The sequence below is a fragment of the Bufo bufo genome, chromosome 6 (genome assembly GCF_905171765.1).
Source record: "Bufo bufo chromosome 6, aBufBuf1.1, whole genome shotgun sequence".
Classification (NCBI taxonomy): domain Eukaryota; kingdom Metazoa; phylum Chordata; class Amphibia; order Anura; family Bufonidae; genus Bufo; species Bufo bufo.
Window position 1 is genome coordinate 5,013,060 of NC_053394.1, and position 25,663 is coordinate 5,038,722.

A 25,663-nucleotide genomic window follows, 5' to 3' on the forward strand; every position below is an offset into this window, starting at 1 on the left:
CGCTCCCAATACAGTGTCCTGTTGCTGGGGAAAGGAGACTGGGCTCTCTATTCCCTGTAGGACACTCTGCCGCTGAGGAATGGAGACTGGGCTACCAATTCCCTGTAAATCACACTGCCGCTGGGGGACAGGGCCGACTGTCTCTGTTCCCTGTAACTCAGCCTGCCGCTGGGGAATGGAGACTAGGCTCCCAATTCTCAATAACTCCCATTGCCGCTGGGGGACAGGACCGACTGTCTCTGCCCCCTGTAACTCAGCCTGCTGCTGGGGAATGGAGACTGGGCTCCCAATTCCCTGCAAGACTGGTGGAGAGACCTCGGTCCCATCTCCACCTGCCACCTGGGGTTCTTCCCAGTAAACATCTACAATATCCTCCCAGCTGAAGGGCTCTGGACCTGGGTCTGACTTCTTGCTGTCCTGCTGAGCCTTCCCAATGGAGTGGAAGAGATCTCGGTAGTCCTGCTCTAGTTCCCACTCCAGGGTTGCTAGGTGAGCCAGGTCTTTCTCTACCTCATGGGGGTCATCCCAATCCTGCCTAGCCTCCCTCTCATAGAAAATGTCCTGAAGTCTGGACTGTGCAGGGCTCCCGAAGTCAGGCTCTGCAAAGGACTCCCATAACAAGCCAGGACCATCAAACTCTTCTCCCTCTGGCTTGTCATATACCACCAAAGCGCCTGGTAGGCGTCCTCCAGCCATAGCTCCTGCCATACCCGGTGCTCTAGTTCCTTCACCCATTCCTCCAGGGGCTGCTCTCCCAGGAAGGGCATCCGCAGGGCCACTTGCTTCTGCAATCGCTGCTCTTCACTGGGGAGACTCTCGCCTCGCTGTTATTGTACATTATCCAGGGCCTGGTACCAGATGCCTTTCCTTAATGCATCCCGGCCATCCAGGTCTTCCTCATCGTATGCCACTGCTGGTTTCATCCTGCTGCTGTCAGGGATGCTGTACTGGGACATGCGTTGCCCTTAAATTGTTTCCTGTAGCTGTCCCTCTGGCTGTGGGAACGATCCCGCCGCTTGCCACCAATTGTAACGGCATACAAGGGGATGCTCCAAACTCCCCAACGGAACCTCACGAATAGCTGCTAGAAGACGAATAGGAAACGCACCCAAGCAGCTTACACTCCTAGCAATCAGTCTCTAACAGCCTACAGTGAATCCCCCCAAGAACGAGACGAGGCTCCGTGTTAAGGGTCAAGCAGTGGCCACCCAGAGCTGTGTGTTTATTGATCTTATATAACATTGGTACACATCAGTACCACCCACAGGGTTTTATAAAACAACCAATAAACACGAACAATACAGTAAAACACTCCCACACAAAATCCGCCCCTCTGCTTGTGATACAATTACCTTACACAATGGGTTGATGTAATTATCACAGGCAGGAGAATACACAATGTCTTCTGTCCTGGAGACAACCGAGGAGTAATTCAATTATCTCTCAAGACAAAGGGAAATCGCCAATACACACGTGGAGACAATAGGACAGACATCAATACTCAAATATACAATGTCCCAACCATTACACTAAACATAGACATTTAACATATCCCCAGATGGCTTGGATCTGAGCGCTCAATATATCCAAACAGCGCTCAGATGCCACACAAACCCAGTCAAATGACCATGGGGTTTAAGTTTAGCATGGGCTGATGAGAGGGCCCATGATCCTGAGACAAGAGGCTGGCAATCAGGCTTCTCCACCACCCAGTGGCGAGGTTGGTTTCGCCACAGAAACCACCCAAAAATGACCCCATTCTAGAAACTACACCACTCAAGGTATTCAAAACTGATTTTTACAAACGTTTTTAACCCTTTAGGTGTTCCACAAGAAATAATGTAAAATAGAGATACAATTTCAAAATTTTACTTTTTTGGCAGATTTTCCATTTTAATATATTTTTTCAAGTTACAAAGCAAGGGTTAACAGCCAAACCAAACTCAATATTTATGGCCCTGATTCTGTAGTTTACAGAAACACCCCATATGTGGTCGTAAACTGCTGTACGGGCACACGGCAGGGCGCAGAAGGAAAGGAATGCCATACGGTTTTTGGAAGGAAGATTTTGCTGGACTGTTTTTTTTGACACCATGTCCCATTTGAAGCCCCCCTGATGCACCCCTAGAGTAGAAACTCCATAAAATTTACCACATCTAAGAAACTACACCCCTCAGGGTATTCAAAACTGATTTTACAAACGTCGTTAACCCTTTAGATTAGAGTTGAGCGAACACCTGGATGTTCGGGTTCGAGAAATTCGGCCGAACTTCCCGTAAATGTTCGGGTTCGGGATCCGAACCCGAACCGAACTTCGTCCCGAACCCGAACCCCATTGAAGTCAATGGGGAACCGAACTTTTGGGCACTAAAAAGGCTGTAAAACAGCCCAGGAAAGAGCTAGAGGGCTGCAAAAGGCAGCAACATGTAGGTAAATCCCCTGCAAACAAATGTGGATATGGAAATGAATTAAAATTAAAATAAAAAAAATAAAAATGAACCAATATCAATTGGACAGAGGTCCCATAGCAGAGAATCTGGCTTCACGTCAGCAGAGAATCAGTCTCTTCATGCCATAGCAGAGAATCTGGCTTCATGTCAGCGCAGAATCAGTCTCTTCATGCCATAGCAGAGAATCTGGCTTCACGTCACCCACCACTGGAACAGGCCACTGTCACACATTTAGGCCCCGGCACCCAGACAGAGGAGAGGTTCATTCAACTTTGGGTTGCCCCGCAATATAATGGTAAAATGAAATTAAAAATAGTATTGAATGAGGAAGTGCCCTGGAGTAGAATAATATATTGTTAAGGGGAGGTAGTTAATATCTAATCTGCACAAGGGATGGACAGGTCCTGTGGGATCCATGCCTGGTTCATTTTTATGAACGTCAGCTTGTCCACATTGGCTGTAGACAGGCGGCTGCGTTTGTCTGTAATGACGCCCCCTGCCGTGCTGAATACACGTTCAGACAAAACGCTGGCCGCCGGGCAGGCCAGCACCTCCAAGGCATAAAAGGCTAGCTCTGGCCACGTGGACAATTTGGAGACCCAGAAGTTGAATGGGGCCGAACCATCAGTCAGTACGTGGAGGGGTGTGCACAGGTACTGTTCCACCATGTTAGTGAAATGTTGCCTCCTGCTAACACGTTCCGTATCAGGTGGTGGTGCACTTAGCTGTGGCGTGTTGACAAAACTTTTCCACATCTCTGCCATGCTAACCCTGCCCTCAGAGGAGCTGGCCGTGACACAGCTGCGTTGGCGACCTCTTGCTCCTCCTCTGCCTTCGCCTTGGGCTTCCACTTGTTCCCCTGTGACATTTGGGAATGCTCTCAGTAGCGCGTCTACCAACGTGCACTTGTACTCGCGCATCTTCCTATCACGCTCCAGTGCAGGAAGTAAGGTGGGCACATTGTCTTTGTACCGGGGATCCAGCAGGGTGGCAACCCAGTAGTCCGCACACGTTAAAATGTGGGCAACTCTGCTGTCATTGCGCAGGCACTGCAGCAAGTAGTCGCTCATGTGTGGCAGGCTGCCCAGAGGTAAGGACAAGCTGTCCTCTGTGGGAGACGTATCGTCATCATCCTGAGTTTCCCCCCAGCCACGCACCAGTGATGGGCCTGAGCTGCTTTGGGTGCCACCCCGCTGTGAACATGCTTCATCCTCATCCTCCTCATCCTCGTCCTCCTCGTCCTCCAGTAGTGGGCCCTGTCTGGCCACATTTGTACCTGGCCTCTGGTGTTGCAAAAAACCTCCCTCTGAGTCACTTCGAAGAGACTGGCCTGAAAGTGCTAAAAATGACCCCTCTTCCTCCTCTTCCTCCTGGGCCACCTCCTCTTCCATCATCGCCCTAAGTGTTTTCTCAAGGAGACATAGAAGTGGTATTGTAACGCTGATAACGGCGTCATCGCCACTGGCCATGTTGGTGGAGTACTCGAAACAGCGCAACAGGGCACACTGGTCTCGCATGGAGGCCCAGTCATTGGTGGTGAAGTGGGTCTGATCCACAGTGCGACTGACCCGTGCGTGCTGCAGCTGAAACTCCACTATGGCCTGCTGCTGCTCGCACAGTCTGTCCAGCATATGCAAGGTGGAGTTCCACCTGGTGGGCACGTCGCATATGAGGCGGTGAGCGGGAAGGCCGAAGTTACGCTGTAGCGCAGACAGGCGAGCAGCGGCAGGGTGTGAACGCTGGAAGCGCAAACAGATGGCCCGCACTTTATGCAGCAGCTCTGACATGTCGGGGTAGTTGTGAATGAACTTCTGCACCACCAAATTCAGCACATGCGCCAGGCAAGGGATGTGCGTCAAACCGGCTAGTCCCAGAGCTGCAACGAGATTTCGCCCATTATCGCACACCACCAGGCCGGGCTTGAGGCTCACCGGCAGCAACCACTCGTCGGTCTGTTGTTCTATACCCCGCCACAACTCCTGTGCGGTGTGGGGCCTGTCCCCCAAACATATGAGTTTCAGAATGGCCTGCTGACGTTTACCCCGGGCTGTGCTGAAGTTGGTGGTGAAGGTGTGTGGCTGACTGGATGAGCAGGTGGAAGAAGAGGAGGAGGAAGCTGAGTAGGAGGAGGAGGAGACAGGAGGCAAAGAATGTTGCCCTGCGATCCTTGGCGGCGGAAGGACGTGCGCCAAATAGCTCTCCGCCTGGGGCCCAGCCGCCACTACATTTACCCAGTGTGCAGTTAGGGAGATATAGCGTCCCTGGCCGTGCTTACTGGTCCACGTATCTGTGGTTAGGTGGACCTTGCCACAGATGGCGTTGCGCAGTGCACACGTGATTTTATCGGACACTTGTTTGTGCAGGGAAGGCACGGCTCTCTTGGAGAAGTAGTGGCGGCTGGGAACAACATACTGTGGGACAGCAAGCGACATGAGCTGTTTGAAGCTGTGTGTGTCCACCAGCCTAAATGACAGCATTTCATAGGCCAGTAGTTTAGAAATGCTGGCATTCAGGGCCAGGGATCGAGGGTGGCTAGGTGGGAATTTACGCTTTCTCTCAAATGTTTGTGAGATGGAGAGCTGAACGCTGCCGTGTGACATGGTGGAGATGCTTGGTGACGCAGGTGGTGGTGTTGGTGGTACATCCCATGTTTGCTGGGCGGCAGGTGCCAACGTTCCTCCAGAGGCGGAGGAAGAGGCCGAGGCGGCGGCAGCAGCAGCAGAAGAGGCCGAGGCGGCGGCAGCAGCAGAAGAGGCCGAGGCGGCGGCAGCAGAAGAGGCAGCAGGGGGAGCCTGAGTGACTTCCTTGTTTTTAAGGTGTATACTCCACTGCAGTTCATGCTTTGCATGCAGGTGCCTGGTCATGCAGGTTGTGCTAAGGTTCAGAACGTTAATGCCTCGCTTCAGGCTCTGATGGCACAGTGTGCAAACCACTCGGGTCTTGTCGTCAGCACATTGTTTGAAGAAGTGCCATGCCAGGGAACTCCTTGAAGCTGCCTTTGGGGTGCTCGGTCCCAGATGGCGGCGGTCAGTAGCAGGCGGAGTCTCTTGGCGGCGGGTGTTCTGATTTTGCCCACTGCTCCCTCTTTTGCTACGCTGTTGGCTCGGTCTCACCACTGCCTCTTCCTCCGAACTGTGAAAGTCAGTGGCACGACCTTCATTCCATGTGGGGTCTAGGACCTCATCGTCCCCTGCATCGTCTTCCACCCAGTCTTGATCCCTGACCTCCTGTTCAGTCTGCACACTGCAGAAAGACGCAGCAGTTGGCACCTGTGTTTCGTCATCATCAGAGACGTGCTGAGGTGGTATTCCCATGTCCTCATCATCAGGAAAAATAAGTGGTTGTGCGTTAGTGCTCTTCCACCCCTGGGGAAGGGCTAGGTGGATGCCCTTGGGAAACCCTGGCAGCAGAGTCTTCAAACAGCATAAGAGACTGCTGCATAACTTGAGGCTCAGACAGTTTCCCTGATATGCATGGGGGTGATGTGACAGACCGATGGGCTTGGTTTTCATGCGCCATCTGTGCGCTTTCTGCAGAAGACTGGGTGGGAGATAATGTGAACGTGCTGGATGCACTGTCGGCCACCCAATTGACTAATGCCTGTACCTGCTCAGGCCTTACCATCCTTAGAACGGCATTGGGCCCCACCAAATATCGCTGTAAATTCTGCTGGCTACTGGGACCTGAGGTAGTTGGTTCACTAGGACGTGTGGCTGTGGCAGAACGGCCACGTCCTCTCCCAGCACCAGAGGGTCCACTAACACCACCACGACCATGTCCACGTCCGCGTCCCTTATTAGATGTTTTCCTCATTGTTCCCGTTCACCACAATTTTCAGAATGGCAAATTTGGGAATGCTTTTTCAACCCAGAACAAAAAGTCTGCTTTTACGGTCACTACAAATAACTTGACCAGCTAAAACTGTGCAGATTTGGTTGAATAGAAATGTGAGACCTGTTTTTTTTTGCGCTGTGTGACAGTTATAGGTTTAATCACAGAATCACACTTCTATCAGCACGCTAGCGTGTGTCTTAGGTTTTTCTGAATGACACTATCAATACCTTCAATGTAAGATTTTATTTTTGGGATAGATTTCAAGTAGGCCTCAAATACCACAAACTAGTTATTTTCAGAATGGCAAATTTGGGAATGCTTTTTCAACCCAGAACAAAAAGTCTGCTTTTACGGTCACTACAAATAACTTGACCAGCTAAAACTGTGCAGATTTGGTTGAATAGAAATGTCAGGTCTATTTTTTAGGCGCTGGGTGACAGGCTCAACTTGCCCCTGATGTAATATATGGCCAAAAAATAATCAGACTGTTGATGGTTAAATGCACTTGGGTGACACAGGCTCAGCCTGCACCAGATGTAGTATATGGCCAAAAAATAATCAGACTGTTGATGGTTAAATGCACTTGGGTGACACAGGCTCAGCCTGCAGCTGATGTAGGATATAGCACAAAATAACCACACTATCGATGGTTAAATACACTTGGGTGACACAGGCTCAGCCTGCAGCTGATGTAGTATATGGCCAAAAAATAACCAGACTGTTGATGGTTAAATGCACTTGGGTGACACAGGCTCAGCCTGCAGCTGATGTAGTATGTGGCCAAAAAATAACCAGACTGTTGATGGTTAAATGCACTTCGGTGACACAGGCTCAGCCTGCAGCTGATGTAGGATATAGCACAAAATAACCACACTATCGATGGTTAAATACACTTGGTGATAGCTCGTGCTGGCGCACCACAAGTCACAAAATGGCCGCCGATCACCCCAGAAAAAAAGTGATCTAAAAACGCTCTGGGCAGCCTCAAAAAAGTGAGCAAGTCAATACTAGCACTTCAATGATCCACAGCTGCAGATCGATCACAGAATGAAGTCTTTTGGAGGAGTTAATCTGCCTAATCTCCCCCTAACGTCGCAGCTGCAACCTCTCCCTATACTGATCATAGCAGAGTGACGTGCAGCGCAACGTGACTCCAGCTTAAATAGAGGCTGGGTCACATGGTGCACTGGCCAATCACAGCCATGCCAATAGTAGGCATGGCTGTGATGGCCTCTTGGGCCAAGTAGTATGACGCTTGTTGATTGGCTGCTTTGCAGCCTTTCAAAAAGCGCCAAGAAAGCGCCGAACACCGAACCTGAACCCGGACTTTTACGAAAATGTTCGGGTTCGGGTTCGTGTCACGGACACCCCAAAATTCGGTACGAACCCGAACTATACAGTTCGGGTTCGCTCATCCCTACTTTAGATGTTCCACAAGAGTTATTGGCAAATAGAGATGAAGTTTCATAATTAATTTTTTTTGGGAAATTTTCCATTTTAATCCATTTTTTCCAGTTACAAAGCAAGGGTTAACAGCCAAACAAAACTCAATATTTATGGCCCTGATTCTGTTGCTTACAGAAACACCCCATATGTGGTCGTAAACCGCTGTACGGGCACACGGCAGGGCACAGAAGGAAAGGAATGCCATACGGTTTTTGGAAGGCAGATTTTGCTGGACTGTTTTTTTGACACCATGTCCCATTTGAAGCCCCCCTGATGCACCCCTAGAGTAGAAACACCAAAAAAAGTGACCCCATTTTAGAAACTACGGGATAGGGTGGCAGTTTGTTGGTACTAGTTTAGGGTACATATGATTTTTGGTTGCTCTATATTACACTTTTTGTGAGGCAAGGTAACAAGAAATAGCTGTTTTGGCACCGTTTTTATTTTTTGTTATTTACAACATTCATCTGACAGGTTAGATCATGTGGTATTTTTATATACCAGGTTGTCAAGGACGCGGCGATACCTAATATGTATATTTTTTGTATTTATGCAAGTTTTACACAATGATTTCATTTTTGAAACAAAGAAAATCGTGTTTTAGTGTTTCCATAGTCTGAGAGCCATAGTTTTATCAGTTTTTGGGCGATTATCTTGGGTAGGGTATGAATTTTGCGGGATGCGATGACGGTTTGATTGGCACTATTTTGGGGTGCGTGTGACTTTTTGATCGCTTGCTATTACACTTTTTGTGATGTAAGGTGACAAAAAATTGCTTTTTTTACACCGTTTTTATTTTTATTTTTTTACGGTCTTTATCTGAGGGGTTAGGTCATGTGATATTTTTATAGAGCCGGTCGATATGGACGCGGCGATACCTAATATGTCAACTTTTTTTTGCAGGATGAGGTGATGGATAGGGGCTCATTTTTTGCAGGATGAGGTGATGGATAGATTGGTACTATTTTGTTGGGCATACGCCTTTTTGATCGCTTGCTGTTGTACTTTTTGTGATGTAAGGTGACAAAAAAAATGGTTTATTTATCACAGTTTTTATTTTTTATTTTTTACGGTGTTCATCTGAGGGGTTAGATCATGTGATATGTTTATAGAGCCGGTCGATATGGACGCGGCGATACCTAATATGTCAACTTTTTTTTTTTCCTAAATTTTTTCCACTTTATTTGGGGAAAATGACGTTTTTGTTTATTTTTACTTGAAACTTTTAATTTTTTGGGGGGGAAACTTTATTTTTTCAACTTTTTTTTTACTTTATTTTTTGTCCCACTTTGGGACTTCAACTTTTGGGGTCTAATCCCTTTACAATGCATTCCAATACTTCTGTATTGGAATGCATTGGCTGTATGAGTAATACTGTGTGTATTACTCATACAGCTTCCGGCCTGTGAGAACCAGGGGGCTGGATCTCACAGGCTCGTCACCGGAAGGCAGCGCGATGCCTTCCTTAGGCATCACGCTGCCTTCCATGCCATCGGGTCCCCCTACAGCTGCATGGGGACCCGATGGCGCCCCCGCAACATAAAAAGCCGCAAACCGCAGGTCTGAATTGACCTGCGGTTTGCAGCGATCGCCAACACGGGGCATTGAGCCAAGGTGCCTGCTCAATGATTTGAGCAGGCACCTTGTTCCGATCACCGCCCGCCGTGCGGCAGTGATTGGAAATACACATGACGTATCGGTACATCATGTGTCCTTAAGTACTGGGACAACATGCCGTACCAGTACGTCATGTGTCCTGAAGAGGTTAAGGAAGAACAATTTTCTGAATCACCAATATAACAGGATACACTCCATATTCCATAGTCCTGTCATTGGGGGTACAGTTTGACAATGTGAATTCCTGAGGGTATTCCATCTATTGTGTGCCCCAGCTGCCTGCCCTAAAGTGACGTACTGTATTAATGATGACATATGCAATAAGAATGTTCTAATTATTGCTGCATTCAGCATGAGCGGTTGTGAAATCTGTAATAACATATGTAACATAAAATGTACAATAAACTAACACTTTCCGTCTTCCAAAATAGATTCAAACTGAAAACCTACAAAAGAGTGACAGATTTAAGATCTCAAAGGCGGCCTAAGAAATCATTCACACATCATAGAAAGCAATGTCAGCAAATATTCTGGAGACAACCCTTGGTCATATGGTCACATGGAAGACAACAATAATGTAAGACGTCACAAAGAATTCCAAAAACTGTACAACCAAAAAAAACAACAAGACTTGAGAAAATAAATAAAAAGATCACAGATTATGTAGGACACATGCGTCCACTCAATGTGTAGGGTCATCTTATGAATTATGACAACTCCCAAATATAATCTCAACATTCAGTAATGAATTTCCAATATCATAACGTGGGCCCATGAGGGAAAGAGTTATCTCTGCAATACATGCTTCTGAAGACATCCAGAATAGTCAATTTAAAGCGGTTCTACAGCACCTGAAGAAATCATTATAAGCTTTTGTCTTAGAAAAAGGTCTTCACGTTGAGTAATCATCTTGATATTTTGGTGGGGTGTATGAGGATAGTGATGATAAGGGAATTCTTTTTGTTTTCTTACAGACCAAATTCAAAAAGAAAGATCCATCTCATGTTCCTTACAAGTCTCCTTTGAGATAGTGGTTTATCCATAGCTGCTAACAACATGGTGGCCACTCATACCCATCTCCCTCTATATCAAAATGTGCAGATGAAGTGCCTTGTCTGCAATGATAGGGCCATAAGACATTTGCACCTAATGTGCGTCATTTGGATTTGTTTTTTTGGATTCCATGTGGATGGTTTGACTTTCAGGAGAAGGGCTTTTTAGTGAGAAGAAAGTAACCAAAATGTGGAGAAGAATGACTTCAAGCTGGGACCAAAATTTTAAAGGAGAAAGTATAAAAGAAAATAAAAATCATTTTTGAAAGGAAGCTGGGTTCTTTCTTCCTCCATCCTTCTCCACCTCTCCTCGGTCTTTTTACGGAGGGGTGGTGGTGAAGAGAAGACGGATCATAGGTGGGTAGGGGGAGAGATTGGGGGTTTCTCTGGTGGGAAAAAAGATGTTAATATTTATATGTTTTTATAAAATTGATTGTTAATATTTGAACTTTAATAAAGAAAGTAATAATAATATGTTAAATCAATTAATAAAGAATATGTACAATCAGAAAAAAAAAAAAAAAAAGGAAGCTGGTGATAGGATATATGGTGACAAAGGCCGACCATATTAAGAACATCAAGATAAGAAGAGTCCCAGGTCTACATCCAGAGGATAGACCACAGCAGTCACTCAGTAGAGGGAGGGGGCTTCCCAGTCTGAATTGATTAATAATCCACTTTTAAGATGAATAAATGGAAGGTCTGGAAGTTTTGGAAAAATAAATTAAAGTCAGGTCAAGCCAGCAAATGGAGTGACCTACAGATATGAAAAGACATGAGGAGACAAGAGAATGGCATTGCCCATTAAGATAGACACAGAGACAAATGTGAACCTGGAAAGACAGCAGAGACAGGACTGACCACCGATTCCAGAGAGGACAGAATCAAGAGACACAACAGACCAAACAGAGACTGCAAAGACCACAGAGATGGAAGAGACCATAGAACCTGAGAACATATAGACCATGGAGAGACCCAGATCCCAAAAAGTCCACATAAAACAGAGAGACAGCACATCCCAAAAAGACTGCAGACCATGGAGAGAACACAAACTGAAAAGATCCCAAAACCAACAAAAACCACAGATCCTGCAGAAAAGGGAGAGAACATTGGACTTGAAGAGACTGCACAAACTGGTAAGACCAAAGAGATTGGAGAGGCCAAAGAGACCAACGACCCGAGTGACTTCAGAACCTGGAAAGACTGTAGAATAAAAGTCCACAGAGGCCAGAGAGACCACAGTGATAGAGGAGACCAGAAAGAGAAGAGCCCTGAGACACCACAGTGACAAAAGAGACCAGAGATACTTAAGAGCCCTGAGCGACCACAGGGCCTGAGAGAGCACACAGAACCCGGAGGCTATAGAGAGAACTTTGGATCTGAAGAGAATACAAAACTGGTGAATTTGGAGACCACAGAGTCCATAGGGTCTACAGGTTCCAGGGAGTCCACAAGGATTATAGAGTCTGAAGAGTCACAGACTGGAGAACTATAGGGTCCGCAGAGTCCACCAAGGCTGGAGAGTCCCACAGACTGGAGAACTACAGGGTCTGGAAAGTCAACAGAGTATCAACGACTCTGAAATCACAACAAATTTGTTGTCAGGGAGAATCCCAGAAGGCGTCTAATATACCATCAGTCAATTATATTTAACTAAACACTTTGAGAAGCTAGAAGATGTTGAACCAATGGTCTGGAGGACCCCCACACAGTGGAAAACTTGTCCATATTGTACATGAAGTGTACACTCCATTATTAAACCTTTCTTGGTAATAACAAATTTTTTATCATTCATCCATTACCTGAGCCGCATCGTCACCTCTTATACACTAATAATTCTTAACATCTGTATGTTTGATTTTCTCTTTTGTATAAGAAAAACATAGATCAAAAGAGCAAAACTCAGGATATTCTGAGTATGGCTGAGCAAAAAGGGACACATTATACGATATATCAAGCCCAAAAACATCTAAAAGAGGAGATTAAAGTGAGAGATCTCAATTATATGATAGCAACACTACAAGAAAAGATGGCTCCAGTCATACCGGCAGTCTAATATACTGCAGTTTGGGGAGGATATATCAAGAGGTCAGTATATAGAATGTAGTGGAGGATATATCAGGAGGTCCTTATAGAGAATGTAGTGCTGAGGATATATCAGGAGGTCGGTATATAGAATGTAGTGGAGGATATATCAAGAGGTCAGGATATAGAATGTAGTGGAGGATATATCAGGAGGTCGGTATATAGAATGTAGTGTGGAGGATATATCAGGAGGTCGGAATATAGAATGTAGTGCGGAGGATATATCAGGAGGTCAGTATATAGAATGTAGTGGAGGATATATCAAGAGGTCAGTATATAGAATGTAGTGGAGGATATATCAGGAGGTCAATATATAGAATGTAGTGGAGGATATATCAGGAGGTCAGTATATAGAATGTAGTGGAGGATATATCAGGAGGTCAATATATAGAATGTAGTGGAGGATATATCAGGAGGTCCTTATAGAGAATGTAGTGCTGAGGATATATCAGGAGGTCAGTATATAGAATGTAGTGGAGGATATATCAGGAGGTCGGTATATAGAATGTAGTGCGGAGGATATATCAGGAGGTCGGTATATAGAATGTAGTGGAGGATATATCAAGAGGTCAGTATATAGAATGTAGTGGAGGATATATCTGGAGGTCAGTATATAGAATGTAGTGCGGAGGATATATCAAGAAGTCAGTATATAGAATGTAGTGGAGGATATATCAGGAGGTCGGTATATAGAATGTAGTGGAGGATATATCAGGAGGTCGGTATATAGAATGTAGTGGAGGATATATCAGGAGGTCGGTATATAGAATGTAGTGGAGGATATATCAGGAGGTCGGTATATAGAATGTAGTGGAGGATATATCAGGAGGCCAGTATATAGAATATAGTGGAGGATATATCAGGAGGTCAGTATATAGAATATAGTGGAGGATATATCAGGAGGTCGGTATATAGAATGTAGTGGAGGATATATCAGGAGGTCAGTATATAGAATGTAGTGGAGGATATATCAGGAGGTCGGTATATAGAATGTAGTGGAGGATATATCAGGAGGTCAGTATATAGAATATAGTGGAGGATATATCAGGAGGTCAGTATATAGAACGTAGTGGAGGATATATCAGGAGGTCGGTATATAGAACGTAGTGGAGGATATATAAGGAGGTCGGTATATAGAACGTAGTGGAGGATATATCAGGAGGTCGGTATATAGAACGTAGTGGAGGATATATCAGGAGGTCGGTATATAGAACGTAGTGGAGGATATATCAGGAGGTCAGTATATAGAACGTAGTGGAGGATATATCAGGAGGTCGGTATATAGAATGTAGTGGAGGATATATCAGGAGGTCGGTATATAGAATGTAGTGGAGGATATATCAGGAGGTCGGTATATAGAATGTAGTGGAGGATATATCAGGAGGTCAGTATATAGAATGTAGTGGAGGATATATCAGGAGGTCAGTATATAGAATGTAGTGGAGGATATATCAGGAGGTCAGTATATAGAATGTAGTGGAGGATATATCTGGAGGTCGGTATATAGAATGTAGTGCGGAGGATATATCAGGAGGTCGGTATATAGAATGTAGTGGAGGATATATCAGGAGGTCGGTATATAGAATGTAGTGGAGGATATATCTGGAGGTTGGTATATAGAATGTAGTGGAGGATATATCAGGAGGTCAGTATATAGAATGTAGTGGAGGATATATCAGGAGGTCAGTATATAGAATGTAGTGGAGGATATATCAGGAGGTCAGTATATAGAATGTAGTGGAGGATATATCAGGAGGTCAGTATATAGAATGTAGTGGAGGATATATCAGGAGGTCGGTATATAGAATGTAGTGGAGGATATATCAGGAGGTCAGTATATAGAATGTAGTGGAGGATATATCAGGAGGTCAGTATATAGAATGTAGTGGAGGATATATCAGGAGGTCGGTATATAGAATGTAGTGGAGGATATATCAGGAGGTCAGTATATAGAATGTAGTGGAGGATATATCTGGAGGTCAGTATATAGAATGTAGTGGAGGATATATCAGGAGGTCAGTATATAGAATGTAGTGGAGGATATAGCTGGAGGTCGGTATATAGAATGTAGTGGAGGATATATCAGGAGGTCGGTATATAGAATGTAGCGGAGGATATATCAGGAGGTCGGTATATAGAATGTAGCGGAGGATATATCAGGAGGTCGGTATATAGAATGTAGTGGAGGATATATCAGGAGGTTGGTATATAGAATGTAGTGGAGGATATATCAGGAGGTCGGTATATAGAATGTAGTGGAGGATATATCAGGAGGTTGGTATATAGAATGTAGTGGAGGATATATCAGGAGGTCGGTATATAGAATGTAGTGGAGGATATATCAGGAGGTCGGTATATAGAATGTAGTGGAGGATATATCAGGAGGTCAGTATATAGAATGTAGTGGAGGATATATCAGGAGGTCGGTATATAGAATGTAGTGGAGGATATATCAGGAGGTCGGTATATAGAATGTAGTGGAGGATATATCAGGAGGTCGGTATATAGAATGTAGTGGAGGATATATCAGGAGGTCAGTATATAGAATGTAGTGGAGGATATATCAGGAGGTCGGTATATAGAATGTAGTGAAGGATATACCAGGAGGTCGGTATATAGAATGTAGTGGAGGATATATCAGGAGGTCGGTATATAGAATGTAGTGAAGGATATATCAGGAGGTCGGTATATAGAATGTAGTGGAGGATACATATCGGGAGAGTCAGACACCTTCGGCCATGGGTCTTGCTTGCATTGGAGGACCTGCAGCATTTGCCTCATGTAACATCATTGGTCGCCTCATACCTGGTAGATGATATAAGAGATCAGTCCATACAGAATGTATACCGACAGTATGGCTGACACATCCTTTATGTCTGCAGTAAGAATCTGGACCAGTATGTAACCTGCTTTATCGTTCCCCATACGTCCCTCATGATTCAGGTGCAGCCAGAATCTTCTCTGCTTCATTCTTGAAGTCTTCAGACTACTTCTCATCAAGTCTTTCTCCTGACCCTCATTCACACTGACACATGAAGAGGAATCATTGCCCCTGCACCCACCTCATCATCAGCTGTGGTGCAGAACCTGCTATGAATGAACGGTCACCTCAAGGTCCAGTGGTGGAATAATCTCTCTAAGCATTAATAAGGGTGAGGTTTTGAGTGTTTTTTTTTTTTCTTTTTTTGAGTGGTGACAGAGTGGTGTTACCATTCCTTCACCCTGCTACTGTCTCTAATGTCATGCTTGTCTTTATTTCCAGTTCTTTTTCAAGTGCGCATTGATATTATTGTAATGCAACGGTTATGTTCATGTAATATGCCTGGTTCACCAGCAGGTAGCAGCGTATATGGCAGAGAGAGAGAGAGCTCTAGATAGAATGGAGCTCACCATTCCATTCTCCCCACTTTGGGCAGAATTGGATCAGTCCTGCTTCCTACCAGAAGGGACGGGTTGCAGTTGTAAATTATTCCAGTTTAGACTACATATTGGAGCTGAGAAGACATGAATGACATAGCAGCCAGAGAAAATTGTTCTTCGGCTGGAGCAGGAGCCACCAAAGGGAAGTAGCTTGTAGAGCACCCGGACTTCATTCTAATTTACATCACTGAATGTCAGGAGGGGGATAACAGCCCAAGGCACCCCAGACCGCAAGTCCAGTAACCAAACCCAAGCAGAGTTTAGCACAGCAGAGAGAAAGAAAGCAGAGTTATTAAGCAAGCCGGTCAGTCCAGAAGAGAAAGCAAGAAAGCAGAGTGTGCCTGCCAGTGTATGCCAAAGCCTGCTGGGAACAAGAGAAAGCCTGAATGTAAGAAAAGCCTGAATATTGTCTGGAATCAAGTTTACCCAAGTAAAACTGCTCTTATAGTTTATCAAGGTCTGGACTCAAGTAACAAGTTATTCTTCATCCCCTAACTCAACAATCTCCCCTTTATCTGCTTTGGAGCCTAAGCCTGGGGTCCCGCTCTATCCATGTAGGAGCACCGTGACACATATAGGCTGCACCACACCACTCGGCATTCCTATACACCTGGGACGCGATAGGGCCCTGGGGGGCGGCGCGTGTGTGGTGGAAGAATTGGGGGACAGTGGTGGAACCGCTATTATTGTTTCACTGGTGATAGGAGGTGCCATTGTGGTGGGTGTGGTGATAGTGACAGTGGCACCAGTGATAGAACAGCTATTATTGTGTCGGTGTGGGAGTAGGTGCCATTGTGGATTATGTGGTGGTATTAGTAGTCATTGTGGTGATCATGGTGGTGGTAGGGGCCACTTTGAAGGCAGTGTTGGTGGTGGTAGGTGCCACTGTGATGGCAGTGTTGATGGTGTTAGGTGCAGTGGTCATGGTAGGTGCTGTTGTGATGGTAGGTGTCGTTGTGGTGGCACTGGTGATGGTAGGTGCCGTTGTGGTGGCAGTGTTGGTGGTGTTAGGTGCAGTGGTCATGGCAGGTGCCGTTGTGGTGGCACTGTTGATAGTATGTGCCGTTGTGGTGGCAGTGGTGGCGGTAGGTGCCGTTGTGGTGGCAGGCGTTCTTCTTGTGACCAGACAGTGAATACATGGTAAGGTAATATCTTGTGGTCCTTGAAGAAGAGACGCCACATGGCAGCTCAGGGTGTGTTCTGGATCCTGCAGGCAGTGGACTGAGGTTTACCGTCCTTTCTGCCGTCTCCAAGGAGGGGCCATTGGGGCAGATTTTTTTATGAAAATTGGACAAGATTCTGGCTCAAACCTTTGGCTGCTGGTCGGGACGCACTGGGTTTTCTGGCCATTACGTCTTTTATCACAGTTTTGCCTAGACAGAAGAAAACAGGGGTCATGACATGAAGATTCTCCCGTCTCCTGGGATCTCACCAGATTTTCTCAGTATTTGCATTGTCCCGTTTTCCGTCATTGCCACTTTTTCCGCCCTACGTCATTTGGTCCCACGCTCTGCAGTCTCATCCTTACGCTCTACAGAGTTCTGAATTGAGTGGGACATTTTTAGGCCGATTCCTTGTTGATTATTCTCGCTTAATTTTTTTTATTTGCAACTTAAAATTGTTTTGCATGTTTTATGACTTTTTCCAGTGTTTATAGGGTTATTATATAACGTCTGGATTATTATAAGCGATTCCACCACTGCTGGGTAACGATGATGACTCCTGCATTTTATTTTTGGGATTTGTTACTTTTTTAAATTTTCTCTTTTTAGTGACAGTTTGGGAGGACACCCTGGGCAGCCTAGCTCCAGGTGACATGGGGGAGGTCATATTACTCTCTGCCTCTTGACAGTGACTACGGTATTTTTTCCTATAATTGCCGGTATTTTCCTATATGGACTGCTGTTAATGATCGCTTCCATTGTAGCACGCTCATTACTACAGCCTTTATCTCCTGCCGCCCCCCGAATTAGTGCCTCCCAGTAAGAGTAATGCCCCCATTAGTGCACTCTTCTCTGCTTCTAAAAAAAAAAAAGCACTCACCTCCTCCATTTGCTCGCGCTGTGGTGAACGCCCCCTGCTGACTGGAAGCTCAGGACAGGACCTGCGCTCCAGCGGGATGACATCTCACAGGTCCTGCAGTACGAAATTGCAGCACTCAAATTATTCTTTTGCAATTAAAAAGATTTATTGTTACATCAAAGAAAGAAAGCTCATTAATGGTAGGTAACAAATCAACGCTTGACCGGACGTTTTGGTCCATACGGACCTTCTTCAGTATCTATAATAGAGGAGCATAAGATAAACCATTAAGTAATAGAGTAACAGGATGCAGGTACTTCAGTGGAAAGGATATATCAGAAAAGGGCACGTCCGAGGCAGAACATCCGAGGTATAATTCTAATACTGGGGAGTAGGAGGTTGAGGAGCGGTGATGGTGTAGTGTATGTGACGTAGAGCAGAGGAGGGGGTCACTAAGGGTGGGATGATGGGATGATGGGATTATCAGTCCTAAAGTAATGCAGGAGAGAGGCAAGTATCCGGAAACACTGCCGGCGGTTATAACCAACATGAGGAGAAACATTGGACTTTCCTGTAGTTAGGAGGCTGGAGCATGGAAGGACCAGAGAAACAGCCTTTCTTATGTAATGTATTGGCAAGGGTGAGCGCCGGTCACGTGACATGAGTGACGCGAACGTCACGTGACCTCGGAAGTGCGCCGTATGCGTTCCATTTGTGTTCTCCACTCAAGAAGATGGGAAAACTAAGTTTAAACTTAAACTATTAGTAAAACTATAAATGAGGGGGCAGATAAGAAGATGACAAAGGCTATATATTCATATTGCATATATTACAGGGCGGATAATCTATGGAATAACCGAGTCACATGACCGCCGGGGCACTCGCTTCAAATGATGATGGTGACTGGGGAAAGTTAGATGTCTGTGGTGCATGTAAGGGATAATATGAAAACAAAGAGAAAATAAAGGCAAAACAAGATAAAAGTTTTTTAACACCTTTAATTAAATTTAATTACGCACTTCCTTACGAAAGTACAATGGCTAGATGAGACACATACGTAATTGTACACTAGTCACACTAGACGTAAATAGTCTATACACGCCAAATGAACATGACAAGGGAGTACAAGCCACAGCTAGATTACTACACAACCACTAGATTACTACACAACCACTAGATTACTACACAACCACTAGATTACTACACAACCACTAGATTACTACACAACCACTAGATTACTACACAACCACTAGATTACTACACAACCACTAGATTACTACATAACCACTAGATTACTACATAACCACTAGATTACTACACAACCACTAGATTACTACACAACCACTAGATTACTACACAACCACTAGATTACTACTCAACCACTAGATTACTACATAATCACTAGATTACTACATAACCACTAGATTACTACATAACCACTAGATTACCACACAACCACTAGATTACTACACAACCACTAGATTACTACATAACCACTAGATTACCACACAACCACTAGATTACCACACAACCACTAGATTACTACACAACCACTAGATTACTACATAACCACTAGATTACTACATAATTACGAGATTACTACACAACCACTAGATTACCACACAACCACTAGATTACTACTCAACCACTAGATTACTACATAATTACGAGATTACTACACAACCACTAGATTACTACACAACCACTAGATTACTACATAACCACTAGATTACTACATAACCACTAGATTACTACACAACCACTAGATTACTACACAACCACTAGATTACTACACAACCACTAGATTACTACACAACCACTAGATTACTACATAATTACGAGATTACTACACAACCACTAGATTACCACACAACCACTAGATTACTACTCAACCACTAGATTACTACACAACCACTAGATTACTACACAACCACTAGATTACTACATAACTGCAGCGTTCCACTACGTGTGTGTGGGCTCTGCTTAACCCCCTCAGCCCCCATAGCTTAAACCCCCTTAATGACCAGGCCACTTTTTACACTTCTGACCTACACTACTTTCACCGTTTATTGCTCGGTCATACAACTTACCACCCAAATAAATTTTACCTCCTTTTCTTCTCACTAATAGAGCTTTCATTTGGTGGTATTTCATTGCTGCTGACATTTTTACTTTTTTTGTTATTAATCGAAATTTAACAATTTTTTTGCAAAAAAATGACATTTTTCACTTTCAGTTGTAAAATTTTGCAAAAAAAACGAGATCCATATAGAAATTTTGCTCTAAATTTATTGTTCTACATGTCTTTGATAAAAAAAAAATGTTTGGGTAAAAAAAAAATGGTTTGGGTAAAAGTTATAGCGTTTACAAACTATGGTACAAAAATGTGAATTTCCGCTTTTTGAAGCAGCTCTGACTTTCTGAGCACCTGTCATGTTTCCTGAGGTTCTACAATGGCCAGACAGTACAAACACCCCACAAATGACCCCATTTCGGAAAGTAGACACCCTAAGGTATTCGCTGATGGGCATAGTGAGTTCATAGAACTTTTTATTTTTTGTCACAAGTTAGCGGAAAATGATGATTTATTTTTTTTTTTTTTCTTACAAAGTCTCATATTCCACTAACTTGTGACAAAAAATAAAAACTTCTATGAACTCACTATGCCCATCACGAAATACCTTGGGGTGTCTTCTTTCCAAAATGGGGTCACTTGTGGGGTAGTTATACTGCCCTGGCATTTTCCAATTTTTTTATACAAAGTTGTCTTTTGCCAAGATATTTCTCTCACCCAGCATGGGTATATGTAAAATGACACCCCAAAACACATTCCCCAACTTCTCCTGAGTACGGAGATACCACATGTGACACTTTTTTGCAGCCTAGGTGGGCAAAGGGGCCCATATTCCAAAGAGCACCTTTCGGATTTCACTCGTCATTTTTTACAGAATTTGATTTCAAACTCCTTACCACACATTCGGCCCCTAAAATGCCAGGGCAGTATAACTACCCCACAAGTGACCCCATTTTGGAAAGAAGAGACCCCAAGGTATTTCGTGATGGGCATAGTGAGTTCATGGAAGTTTTTATCTTTTGTCACAAGTTAGTGGAATATGAGACTTTGTATGAAAAAAAAAAAAAAAAAAATAATCATTTTCCACTAACTTGTGACAAAAAATAAAAAATTCTAGGAACTCGCCATGCCCCTCATGGAATACCTTGGGGTGTCTTCTTTCCAAAATGGGGTCACTTGTGGGGTAGTTATACTGCCCTGGCATTTTCCAGGGGCCCTAATGTGTGGTAAGTAGGTAAATGACCTGTGAAATCCTAAAGGTGCTCTTTGGAATGTGGGCCCCTTTGCCCACCTAGGCTGCAAAAAAGTGCCACACATGTGGTATCTCCGTACTCGGGAGAAGTTGGGGAATGTGTTTTGGGGTGTCATTTTACATATACCCATGCTGGGTGAGATAAATATCTTGGTCAAATGCCAACTTTGTATAAAAAAATTGGAAAAGTTGTCTTTTGCCAAGATATTTCTCTCACCCAGCATGGGTATATGTAAAATGACACCCCAAAACACATTGCCCAACTTCTCCTGAGTACGGCGATACCACATGTGTGACACTTTTTTGCAGCCTAAATGCGCAAAGGGGCCCACATTCCTTTTATGAGGGCATTTTTAGACATTTGGATCCCAGACTTCTTCTCACGCTTTAGGGCCCCTAGAATGCCAGGGCAGTATAAATACCCCACATGTGACCCCATTTTGGAAAGAAGACACCCCAAGGTATTCAATGAGGGGCATGGCGAGTTCATAGAATTTTTTTTTTTTTGGCACAAGTTAGCGGAAATTGATTTTATTTATTTTTTTCTCACAAAGTCTCCCTTTCCGCTAACTTGGGACACAAATTTCAATCTTTCATGGACTCAATATGCCCCTCACGGAATACCTGGGGGTGTCTTCTTTCCGAAATGGGGTCACATGTGGGGTATTTATACTGCCCTGGCATTCTAGGGGCCCTAAAGCGTGAGAAGAAGTCTGGAATATAAATGTCTAAAAATTTTACACATTTGGATTCCGTGAGGGGTATGGTGAGTTCATGTGAGATTTTATTTTTTGACACAAGTTAGTGGAATATGAGACTTTGTAAGAAAAAAAAAAAAATTTCCGCTAACTTGGGCCAAAAAAATGTCTGAATGGAGCCTTACAGGGGGGTAATCAATGACAGGGGGGTGATCAATGACAGGGGGGTGATCAGGGAGTCTATATGGGGTGATAACCACAGTCATTGATCACGCCCCTGTAAGGCTCCATTCAGACGTCCGTGTGCGTTTTGCGGATCCGATCCATCTATCAGTGCATCCGTAAAAATCATGCGGACGTCTGAATGGAGCTTTACAGGGGGTGATCAATGACAGGGGGGTAATCAATGACAGGGGGGTGATCAGGGAGTCTATATGGGGTGATCACCACAGTCATTGATCATGCCCCTGTAAGGCTCAATTCAGACGTCCGTGTGCGTTTTGCGGATCCGATCCATCTATCAGTGGATCCGTAAAAATCATGCGGACGTCTGAATGGAGCTTTACAGTGGGGTGATCAATGACAGGGGGGTAATCAATGACAGGGGGGTGATCAGGGAGTCTATATGGGGTGATCACCACAGTCATTGATCATGCCCCTGTAAGGCTCCATTCAGACGTCCGTGTGCGTTTTGCGGATCCGATCCATCTATCAGTGGATCCGTAAAAATCATGCGGACGTCTGAATGGAGCTTTACAGGGGTGTGATCAATGACAGGGGTGTAATCAATGACAGGGGGGTAATCAATGACAGGGGGGTGATCAGGGAGTCTATATGGGGTGATCAGGGGTGATCAGGGGTTAATAAGGGGTTAATAAGTGACGGGGGGGGGGGGGTGTAGTGTAGTGTGGTGCTTGGTGCAACATATTACTGAGCTACCTGTGTCCTCTGGTGGTCGATCCAAACAAAGGGGACCACCAGAGGACCAGGTAGCAGGTATATTAGACGCTGTTATCAAAACAGCGTCTAATATACCTGTTAGGGGTTAAAAAAATCACATCTCCAGCCTGCCAGCGAACAATCGCCGCTGGCAGGCTGGAGATCCACTCTCTTACCTTCCGTTCCTGTGAGCGCGTGCGCCTGTGTGCGCGCGTTCACAGGAAATCTCGGCCATCGCGAGAGGACGCGCCAGCGCGTCCACTCGGAATGAATCAACCACCTCCAGGACGCGTCTGTGCGTACAGCGGTCCGGAGGTGGTTAAAAGCACTTTTTATCTTGACAATTGCATTATGCTGTATTGTGTGACTTTGTATTAATGTATCTGTAAAATCCCTGTTACCAGGCAGATTAGGTGTAATTTATACATCCCACCACTAGATGGGGATAAAGCTTAGGTCCTATATATACCTAGGTCAGGCCTAGTTAGTCTGTTGAGGAGGAGATCTGAGTGGAGTTCAGGGTTGAGGATGGATCAGAGTCTAGAGCAGATCTGAGGAGTCAGATCAGATTAGTGGGAGATAATGTAGAGTGAAGACTCCATGACACAGATTAGTGAGTGGAGCCAACTTCGCTATCAGGTAGTACCAAGGTGTGAGGCGCAGAAGAGCGTTTTCCTTCTGTGGCCGGACTGTAGACTTGCATCCCTGACCAGTAGGAGAGAGTTTGCCTCCCTGGAATGGAAACAAGCTTCCTAAGGAATCATCGGTGATAACAGCCATTATTGAGGGCCACAGACACCTCTGCGCATGGTGGAGGACTTATAGCTTCTGGCAGCCACACCATAACTCTGGGAAACAGACGAGTTTACCTGTCCCCAATGTTCAGCTTGTAGGGAAAGGACAAGGAAAAGGACTGAGCACATCAACAGGAACCAGGTACACATAACCCACAGCTCCAAGTCAAGCCTAAAAAGCCTGGAAACAGTGGATTTGCAGCCCGACTCTAAAACCATCTAGAGACTGTATTCTGTACTGCTACCAACCAAAGTCATCCACAGTAAAAGTTGTGAGTTGCATCTTACCACTGTCTACCTCATTATTACTACTATTGGTTGTACCACCATTAACGGTACTGGTGTCACGACAAAAACCATCAAGGGACTCAGCCGCAACAAGCACTCTAAGCACCCCTAACATCAAGGGCACCTCAACCTCCATCTTGGCTGATGCTTCCCTACCACAGAGCGTGCCCCGGAGGATTTCGTGCTGTCCACCTCAACACTGAGCTGCCGGCCCAGGGAGGCTTTCTGCTAACCGTGAGTAAACTGATGAACTGTGTGTTATTATCTGGCCCCTCATCGGTCCACCGTGCACCTCACGTGTTGCCCCTGAGCTACTGGCTGGCTGCATATCCACTAGATTACTACATAACCACTAGATTACTACATAACCACTAGATTACTACATAAATTCCATAACCACTAGATTACTACATAACCACTAGGTTACTATATAACCACTAGATTACTACATAACCACTAGATTACTACATAACCACTAGATTACTACATAAGTTCCATAACCACTAGATTACTACACAACGACTCTACCAAAGTCAAAAACAATAAGTAATGCCTGAAACTGCTTATATTTTCCGGACCAAGAATTTCTTCCTATTCAGCGCACATGTTTTTGCTCAAAAGAGGGGACCGCTATGGGGTCCAATGTGGACCCGCGTTATGCTAACACATACATCATTGTATTTGAGGAAGACCATGTACACACTCCCCTTGTAAAGCAAGCATGCCATTGCATATGGAGGGGTCCCGAACCATCTATCCATGAATTTGTACATGGCCTAAACCAGATACATGCCGAATTAGGCTTTACTATCCACACCAGCAGAGAAGAGATCAGTCTCTTGGACACCCCGGTCAAAACTGATCAGACGGGACATATCAAAGTGGACCTCTAAAATAAATCCACGGACTGCGATAGTCTCCTACATTACAGCAACAAAAAGATCCCTTCCTCAGTCACCATATACCCGAGTAAACCGTAGTCTCGTGTAATGATGTCAAAAAAGAAAGACTGAACACGACACAAACATTTCACAGAAGGGGTTTTCCACAACACTGCCCTATCTGACTTAGGAAAGCCTCCTTCATCACAAAACCACCATAGAATAGCTTGTGCCACTACTTATCGCCCCTAATGCCCAAAATCCATCAAGCTCTGTAAACACTGGCCACCGCTCGCACACGCTCACTCACAAATAGAGGAATTCTGTCAACCCCCTTTGATATGTTACAAAAGACCACATAACATCAGAGACAGATTAGTCAAAGCCGATGTGGGGAGCTTTACCAAATTACCCACACAACGGTGCCAGCAGGAGGGGGGGGCATTCCCACACAAAGCTCCAGCATCATTAAAGGTGAGTATGTTACTCATCCGCAAACAGGACAGCGTTTCTTCACTTGTAGCGTATTTACTAGTGTATAGTGGGCCGCGCATAGGTCGGCGAAACGACACAACATGTTCGGGATGGCGTGTGTAAACATAAGTCGACTATTGGGCTGGGACATACAATGCTACCAGTCCCTCACCACTTCACTGGAGAAAAGCACCAAGCATCGCAACTGCGCTTCCAAATACTGGTGTAACAGTGGCTGCTGTGCACAGCTGTTCCCCTGCTTACCGCCGTAGTCCCGGGCGCCGTGTTCAGCGGTGAGCTGCGGTCAGTGCTTCCCATTCACCGCTGCAGTCCTGGG

General features: G+C 45.0%; 1 protein-coding gene across 2 annotated transcripts in view; it reads right to left on the minus strand.

Moving 5' to 3' along the window:
• LOC121005278 (alpha-2-macroglobulin-like protein 1) overlaps positions 1–25,663 on the minus strand; it is a 234,254-nt gene that overhangs the window by 109,608 nt on the left and 98,983 nt on the right. The window contains exon 18 of one of the 2 annotated variants that reach the window (XM_040437916.1): positions 15,215–15,289. In XM_040437916.1, the coding sequence (XP_040293850.1) occupies positions 15,215–15,289 (75 nt within the window). Of the gene's footprint in view, positions 1–15,214; positions 15,290–17,214; positions 17,278–25,663 lie in introns of both variants that reach the window. The other variant, XM_040437917.1, reaches the window with a different exon arrangement.